Source organism: Paroedura picta, chromosome 3 (genome assembly GCF_049243985.1).
Source record: "Paroedura picta isolate Pp20150507F chromosome 3, Ppicta_v3.0, whole genome shotgun sequence".
NCBI classification, from domain to species: Eukaryota; Metazoa; Chordata; class Lepidosauria; order Squamata; family Gekkonidae; genus Paroedura; species Paroedura picta.
Window position 1 is genome coordinate 13834904 of NC_135371.1, and position 9167 is coordinate 13844070.

The 9167-nt window shown below is 44.5% G+C and overlaps 1 protein-coding gene across 2 annotated transcripts; it reads left to right on the forward strand.

Annotated features, from left to right (window-relative positions):
• The first annotated feature begins 857 nt into the window (after positions 1-857).
• Positions 858-8710, forward strand: LOC143831601 (zinc finger protein RFP-like). Of its 2 annotated transcripts, XM_077324709.1 has the most exons (8): positions 862-1359; positions 1963-2052; positions 3352-3570; positions 3701-3723; positions 5375-5481; positions 6021-6062; positions 6555-6605; positions 8436-8710. In XM_077324709.1, the coding sequence occupies exons 1-8, from the start codon at positions 952-954 to the stop codon at positions 8516-8518; spliced, it is 1023 nt and encodes a 340-aa protein (XP_077180824.1). In that variant the 5' UTR covers positions 862-951; the 3' UTR covers positions 8519-8710. The 2 variants fall into 2 exon arrangements, 1 of the variants encoding a protein (XP_077180824.1); XR_013228928.1 differs by lacking the exons at positions 6021-6062; positions 6555-6605; positions 8436-8710 and having other exon boundaries at positions 858-1359; positions 3701-5042; positions 5375-5479.
• The last annotated feature ends 457 nt before the right edge of the window (positions 8711-9167 follow it).

Consider the following 9167-nt stretch of genomic DNA (forward strand, 5'->3'; position numbering starts at 1 on the left):
TACAGCCAATGAGACAACTTCAGCATCATTTTCCTGCTGAGGGGCTGCTTGCCCATATTTGGGAGCCGGCCAAGCACGGTTCCATACCTGATACCAAGCAAGGCAAAAAGCAAGTGAAGCAAAAGATAGGTACCTTCCCTTAGCTTTGGTAATACTTTCATAATGAGATACCAGGAACCCAGTAGCTTACCCACAAAATCACACCATGTGTCTTTTCATTTGAGGAACAATCAGCCCCCACCAGACACTAACTGGGAGACTAGATACTAAAGATTCGGTATTAGGGTGCTGTGGACTTGGGGTAAACCTAACGGGGCCTCTTGAAGCAGGCAGGGTAATATGTTCTTTAAGCAACCACTCTAATCCTTCTCTCTTTTGTGTCTTGTGATGCAAACTGTACTTTAAGCTGCAGCATGAAGCTCTTTTTATTAACCACAAACATGCAGGTGTCCGTAGCCCATGCTAAGTTTCCTTTTCTTAGTGGAACTGTGCGTATGTGGGTGTCAAAAACATCCTGCAGGCTGACCTATGTGCAAAGATAGACCTTTGTATTTTAGTTCAGCACGAGTTACAATAAATGGAGTGAGTTTGGCCACCATGCTACTCTACAGGCAAGCAAGCAGCGAGGTTTTCCAATTAAGCTATTTTACTTCTTATCTTCAGCCGTAAACTCAAAATGGAGTTTTTTTGGTCCTTGTACCTTGGCCCACGCTAGGATGGGCCTTAGCGATTGCAATAATCGGCATGATTAATTATGCTTTTAAGGGGAGAGGGGGGCATAAGCCACATCTATGTGGGTCCTCGTTAATCTTCAACTTTTACTGCACTGCGTTGCTGCCGTTCCTTCCGCCCCTCTGCAGCTAGCCAGAACCAGCCCGTCCCACGGAATCAAGGCCGAAAGCATCCACGTCTGATTTGCATCGGCTGCTCAGTTCCGTGCAGGAGAAAGTCATGGCTGCAGCTCAACAGCTCCAGGTCGAAGCCTCGTGCTCGGTTTGCGGGGAGTATTTCAAAGAGCCGGTGTCTATCTCCTGTGGGCACAATTTCTGCCGCGCCTGCCTCGAGCTGTGCTGGAGTCAAGGAAACTTTTTATGCCCTCAGTGTCAAGAAGCGATCCCGGAAAGGACCTTCAGACCCAACAGGGAGCTGGGGAATATGGTGGAACTGCTGAAAAATCTAGAATTGGACGCCGCAGCTGAAGCCTCACCGGTGGCCAAGGGAGTCTGTGCCAGACACCAGGAGCCCCTGAAACTCTTCTGCCAGGAGGACCAGACCCCCATCTGCGTCATCTGCAGGGAATCTCGCGACCACCGGTCCCATCAGGTGCTCCCCATAGAAGAGGCTGCCGAGAATTATAAAGTAAGTTACTGTGTTGCTCAGTGAACTGGGCTAGGGGGTGTTTTGGACTTGATGGGGGATATGTGCGCCTCTGTACATCAGAGGAAAGGAGCTCTGACTAACAAGAGATCCTTTTGGAACTTTTTTACCATTGAGAAACCACTGAAACTGTCTTCAGGCTACGAGAACCCCCAGAACTGAGACGATGCTTCAGAATATGGTTGAGAAGTATCGCTAGGTACACACCCATCTAGGCCCCTCCCCTTCCCGCCTCCTCCAGGCCCATCACTGGCCATTTTGGGAGGGGGTGGTGGGTCAACATGTCATGGATAAATGTTTAACAAATTTTAAAAATGTGTAAATAATTAACTCCCACCCATTCAGGGAACTCTTCCAGGGCTGTCAAGAAACTGCAGGGTTGCATAAAACCGTGGTTGAGAAAGCCTGGCTTATACTAAAAAGAATTTGTTCGCCTTTTAAGTGCCACTGGACTGCTGTTTTATTTTGCTGCTACAGACCAATGCAGCTGTGGACCTGCAGTATGGAAGGACCAGGTGATCTTGTTACATGCCTTTCCAGACACATACAAGAGGGACTAGCCTCCTGTTGTTTCTCTTCACTTAGGAACGAATCTGGGCTGACCTCCAGCAACTGAAGAGAGTGAAAGAGTATCTCACGGAAATGAAGCTGCAAGACCAGATAAAACAACACCTGGTAAATGAACAGGAAAATGCCACATCCTGATATTAGCCGCAGGGTTTATTTTTAATTATTCATTCATTTGATTTATAGGCCATCCCTTCCTAAAATTAGGCTCAGGGAAGTGGACAATATCTTAATTATTAGTAGTATAAATTCCAACAAGAAAATCAGTAAAACAATAAAACCATAAAAGCAATTAACCTTGAATGCTTCGTTGTCCCAATTGTTAGTCATGTTCTTACCTTTGCCTCATTGTTAGGCTACCATTTATGATGGGAATCTCTGGAGAGGGAGAGAGGGAGGCCCATGGGATTTTCTTGCTTGGCCTGGCCTCAACCATATGCCCGATGGAATAGTGCCGTTTGGCAGGTCTTGTGAAATTTTGCTAGTTCCACTAGGGCAGCATATTCCGCCAGCCTGGGAGTAGGACAAGGTCCAGACCCATTTCTTTTGGGCTAGGACCACCAACATGTTAGCATTCAAAGATCTTAGTAGTTTTCTAGGGGCATACTGGGAGAGGCGATCCTCAGATACGCAGGGCCCAAACTGCGTAAGGCCTTGAAGGTTCAAACCAGGACCTTGTATTTGATTCAAGTTAACCAATGCAGCTGTTGGAAGACAGGTCAAATGTGGGCCCTCCAGTGTCCTAATAAGGATCTGTGCAGCTCCATTTTGCTCCAGTTGTAGCTTTCGGATCAATATCAAGGGTAGACCAACACAGAGCGAGTGAGAGTTATCTAGCCTAGGAATGGATTCCTGTTACTAAGTTTTCTGGGGTCCCATAGGGTAGGGGTAGTCAACCTGTGGTCCTCCAGATGTTCATGGACTACAATTCCCATGAGCTCCTGCCATCAAATGCTGGCAGGGGCTCATGGGAATTGTAGTCCATGAACATCTGGAGGACCACAGGTTGACTACCCCTGCCATAGGGGACTAGTAGTTTTACCTGGCAAAGGTGGGGAAAAGTCTGATGAGCTACCTTTGTGATCTCTGCCTCCATTGAAAGGGAGGCATCAAAGATCACCTCCAGATTCTTGATGGCATTGTGACCACCGGGTCTAAGTGGTTACATTTTGTTTGAGTTTTTTTTGGGGGGGAGGGATTGTTTTGACAAGACCTGGAGGAGGGCAAAAAGAAAACACACAGCTGTGGTCAGCAACCCAGTTTTTATAAGGGACCACATTTTGAAAAGAACAAAGTCTGAAGAACAAAGAAAGGTGGGTGTTTCACATGGATTCACATCTCCATGAATTGAGACGACAACAACATTTTACTTATCATTGGTCTGTCTGTGTTTCTTTCTTTCTTCAGGATAAAATTGAAATGGAAAGAGATGTGGTTGTGAAGGAATTTGACCAGCTGCACCAGTTTGAGCAGGAGCAGAAGAGTCTCCTTCTGGACCAGCTGAAAGAGCTGCAGAAAGAGGTGGAGGAGGAGCAGAAGTCAAAGGCTGAGAATGCTGATAATCTGGACGCTCTGATTAGAGACATGGAGGCAATCTACCAGCAGTCAGACAACAATTTCCTGCAGGTGAAAGCTCTAGAACTGGCTGCTAAATGCTGGAGAATCTAGAACCAAATCTCACATTTGCTAATTTTGTTGTATGGCATGAATTCACACCCTATTTCTCCCAAACCTCCACCCTTTTCTTTCATTCTAGGATATTAAAAACACATTGAGCAGGTACTTGGCTCCTCCAACTATATCCTACCAGGAAAAGACAGCGGATGAATGGTGGATTTTTGGGAGAGGGTTGGTTTAGATCCTGTGCCGAAGCAAATCATGTGCTGAAGCAGCCTTAAGTTTCTCCTCTTTTCAAGTGAAGATGCAAAGAAATGAATGGAAGATGAGTGATTTCTTCATACGTATTCACTATATATTATGTGTGTTCCAAATGTTTGCAAATTGCTCATGTCAGAAATGTAGACGTTTTGAATCAACTAAAAGATCTTCAGATATTAGCAGAACTGGGCAATTGAAATGACTTAGGTTCACAGCACTCCAAATGGAAGGGCTGGCTGGGGGCCTTAGCTGCCATTTCTTTTTAAAGCCAGATATTGACCTATTCTAAAAACCAACTTGACTATATTTAAAAGCCTGTTTTCCCTTTTAAAAAAAATCTTAGATGGCATGAGTCAGTTCCAGCTGGGAAAGTATATGATGCTTCCCAGGTAGTTTTTGGATGAAAGCCCAGGTTTTAGCCAATTAACTGTGTTGGAGTCTTTCTTTCCTATGGGGGCTAGCCAGTTGCTTCTTATGATCTGTCCCCTATTTTGGTTTTGATTGCTGGGATTTTTAGACTTAATTGTTTTGTTTTCTTATTCATTTAAGAAAAATGTTAACAAAGAGCTCGAGGCAGGTATACATGGTTCTCTTCACTTGAATTTCAAAGGTTCTTTTTTCTGCATCAAGTGTGCTCGCCACTGCGAGTCTGAGTAAGAACAGGAGACTAGCACAGCTGGGAGGCTGTAATGTTCAGGAAGAAGAGTTGTTTTTTTCTCTAACCGAAAGAAAGATTTGTTTCCCCTCCCCAAAACAGGCACTTTGTGAGGCAGGTGGAGCTGAGAGAGTTCTGGGAGAACTGTGACTGGCCCAAGGTCACCCAGCAGGCTTCATTTGGAGAAGTGGGAATCAAATTGGGTTGTGAAGATTAGAAACTGCCACTGTTAACGACGACACAACACTGGCTCTCAGAACGAGACAGTCAGAAAAGATTTCAGCAGGAAGTTCAAAGTGGAAAAGAAGCACTTTGACCAAAATGGGAGGAGGGGAGGGGGCAATTTCAAACATACTGTCTTGGCATTTGCCTGTGTTGTGTCAGGCAGAACTCTACTCCTGCCCTGCTGCTGCCTGACGTTGTGCTAAAGTGCAGCCAAGTGCTTTACCTGAAGCAGAAGTCCTTCCTGCTATGGATTGGAGGCCGCTGTCAGCAGAAGTGGGAGTGAGACAAGGAGCAGTGTGGAAAGTTTCCTCTCTGGCATAACAGCATTAGGAGAAAGAAGGTTCTGTTCTCATTCTGTGCATAGTAGCAGGGGTGGCCAAATCATGGCTCTCCAGATGTCTAAGGACTACAGTTCCCATGAGCCCCTGCCAGAATTATGCTGGCAGGGGCTCTTGGAAATTGTAGTCCATGGACATCTAGCGAGCCATAGTTTGGCTACCCCTGTGGGAACAGAACTGTTTCTAGGAGGTGGAACTGGGCAGAATGGAGAGGAATAATGAGCTGGGGGTGGGTCATTTGGACCTATCTCCCCCTGGCATTTAACTGTTTTGAATCAATGTTGGATTATATATGCTAATGAGAATTACATTCAAACATGTTAACATCTTCTAGGTCCAAGGATTTCCAGATGCCTGTGAACGCTTTCAGTTTTACACCAAAACTTGCTGCATTTTCTCAGAAGAATGCTGCTCTAAAAGTGACACTGATTAATTTGAAAGGTAATGGGCTGGGGGTTTCAGGTGGTTCCCTGTACTGTGGGAAAGTAGGGATTAGGTGATGGACTATGAAGCAGCCCACTCATGAACTGAGCATGTACCACTGTTCAGTAGATTGCTGTTACAGCCACACCTACACTGAGAACACCCCAAGGCTGTGTATTTGTCATTCTGTATTTAGATGAAGAGCCTCTTGTGGCACAGAGTGGTAAGGCAGCTGTCTGAAAGCTTTGCCCATGAGGCTGGGAGTTCAATCCCAGCAGCTGGCTCAAGGTTGACTCAGCCTTCCATCCTTCCGAGGTCGGTAAAATGAGTACCCAGCTTGCTGGGGGGTAAACGGTCATGACTGGGGAAGGCACTGGCAAACCACCCCGTATTGAGTCTGCCATGAAAACGCTAGAGGGCGTCACCCCAAGGGTCAGACATGACTCGGTGCTTGCACAGGGGATACCTTTACCTTTTTTCCTTTATTTAGATGCACAATTTGATCAATTTTGACATGCATAAAAAACACCAAATCTCAATGTTCCTCCCCCCTGCAGAAACATTCACATCTGAGCTGAAGAATCATGAAAAACTACAGGGTATGTAAAGATCCTAAATTTAAACAATCATGAAATCATATGTAAGTTTTGTAATGAATAGTGTTTCCTGGCATAGATCTTCAAAGAAAATCTTTGGAAAACCGGCATTCTAAAGTCTATACCATCACACATTTAAACGATTCCCAGCACTGTGAGTGCATTTTGAGCTCTCTTTTTGAGTTGCTTCCATCTAACAAGACTTCTCTGTGAAAGTCATATAGCTGTTGCATTTCCCCTATACTCCACAGCCCCATCACCACCAGAGGACTTTTTCAATCCCTCCCTTGATAATTGACATACACACATGGCATGTGTGGGATTTTAGGCTACAGCAATATGTCAGTTACCAAATATAATTTTTCTATTAATTTCCATTTTATATATGTGTTGCTCATGCGTGAAAGACTCTCTTGTGTGAGGATCTATTTAACTCCCTAATCTGTACAGAAGAAAAAAAACTACTCAAGACTTTTCCTTTTTTGTTTCTTACAGCGGGACATCCCTTTTTTTATACAACTCAGCAAGCTCATCCCTCCATGACACGTAAGGAAGTATTTAATACCAGTGTGTGTGTGGGGGGGGGGGAAGCTTCTGGTGGGCCAGGGAGAAATAATTGCATGGAAAGCAGCACAGATGTGGATGGAATGTGCAAAACTGTTCTCCTCCCCACGTATGCAGCCAGCTAAATGAAGGAATGAGGGTTGTTACCTCCCTAGTTCTGTGACATTCAGGACAAACCTAGCAGCAGAGCCCAGCTAAAAGCTACCTGCTTTCACTGTAGGCATCTCTAAATTGGAAGAACTTACCTATTTAATAGCATGGGGGTCAGAAGACATACTAATCTTAGGTGTGCCTCATGTGAACATGGCATACTTCCTAATTTAGAAATTCAATTATAAATAAATTATTTGAGCCCAAATTCATGCTAAAAACTTCCCTTCCTTGGCTTTCACTCTGGTTTAGAGAACATCCTAATAGCGTCAAGGACCCCTACAAGGGGAGTAATAAGATATCTCCATAAACTTAGAAGAAAACTGAAAATGTGGATAGAATGAAAACAATGTTCATTACGAGAAGCAGTACAAATAGCTGGGCTAGATAAAGAGCAATCTCAGGCGGCCAAACTGATGCAAACTGTTCAATATTGCACAGAGTCAGTTATTCCGAGCATCCACATGCTATGCAGGCTTCTCCATTTAAGATGGGAGGAGGTGAAGCAGATGTAGCAAGAGTGGTGGCTACATCTGTTCAGGTTATCTGAGTTCCAGGTTGTCTTAGAAGAAATTAATCCAGACGTGAGGTCAGTATAATGCATTGGCCCATGCCCTGCCATTTACAAGGTGGAAGTAGACCTGGGCAGGCAGAAGTTCTCTGGGCAGAGCACATTTTGGGTCAAGCAAATACAAGACAGGGAAGAGATATAAGGATATACTGTGTCAAGAGAGATTTTATGAAACCCTGGCGTTTCTTGACAGCCTTGGAAGGGTTTCCAGAATGGGTGGGAGTTAACTTTTAACATATACTTAACATTTATTAAACATTTATCAGGTGATATGACTATATATGGTCAGGTCAATTCTTCCATAATGGCCAACGATGGGCTTGGAGGAAGGGAAGAGGAGAGGCCCCAGGTGGACATGTACAGAGCTCTGCTTTCCAATCCCAACCATATTCTGCACAATCCTGCCACTTCTGGGATTTCTCAAAGCCTGAAGAATGTTTCAGGGGTTTCTCAAGGGTAAAAAAGTTGAGAGGCTGATCTAAAGTGACACACCAGTATGATATGAAAGGGGCAGGACAGTGTACTAGGAAGAATTTTGATTTGGGGAAAGGAGTGCCTTCAGTTATGGGACAGGAAGCCAAGTCCCAAACTGACATGCTGTTTTCTTTTAAGTTGGAAAAGGGGAGAGGGATGGATGAGTGCGGCCTGCATGGACTGGATGTGAGGAGTGGCTCATTCAAGGCAGTAGGGAAACATCCAAATGAGGAAAAGAGGCAGGTGTGAGTCTTGGTTGGATCAAAGATGGCAGTTTTGAGGCAGTCTGTGGATATTTTACTTCATTTACTCCCCACCTTTCTCCCCACTGGGGATCCAGGGCATTTCCTGCTGTTCTTATCTTTACCACCAGTCTGTGAGGTAGGTTAGGCTGAGAGTGTGTGAGTGGAATCTCAAACTGAGTGAAAGCCCTCTTAAATTTTGCAGGCGTCATGCGTTATGGGCCTCTGGTTTACTCATTTTCAAAAGTCTGATTTTATCCACTAAAATAGTTTTGGGAAACATATAACACAGAAAAATTCACTTCTCCCCCTCCCAATACATAGGGGTCTGGTCTACAGCTGTTTTCTAATTCGTCTACTTTTCATTTTTTGCAGCGTATTTCAGCACCCCACCCATGTATCCTGTCTACACAGAGAAAAAACATAAATTATTCAACATTAAAAAACCCTTCAATTAAAGGATTTCTGCATAAAGGGCATGCAGCAAAAATCATCAGTCACATATTGTGGAGAACCTTGATGATCATAAGCATGAATTTGTGGGATATCGGATTGGGTGGGGTTTTTTTCTTTTTGTACAGAGTTTCAGAGTTCCTAGTTGCCCAGCATCCCCGTGTCTTGCTGATTAAGTACACAAATTTTGGCTCCAGTGTCCTCGTTTCATTGTTCTTTAATTGTATGGCTCAGTGTTTGACCATCATTTGTCTCTCTTGGGTAGTGCATTAGAGTAAGAGCTGGCAGTGTGCAGTGATTACAATGGAGAAGACAAAGGACCAGATCCGCACTGCAGTGAAGCTTGCTGGGTGGCCTTGGAACAGCCATTCAGCAAAAGCCCTACCTTATAGGGTTGCTGTGTGGATAAAATGGCAGCAGGGGACTATCAAAACCAGTGGTTCCCAAACTTTTTAAGGCTGCTGCCCCTTTGATTTCCAGGCAACATCCCTAGTGCTCCCCCCTCCCATATGAATACACATCACATTCCTTGTGCTAGGTCTACTGCAAATTCAAAACACACTACTTTTCCTACACTTCTTTTGTGGTTGGTGTGCAGCAGCCATAGTTTAGTCTGGAAAAAATAGAAGTTCTTTGTAAAAGTTCTTTTGTCAA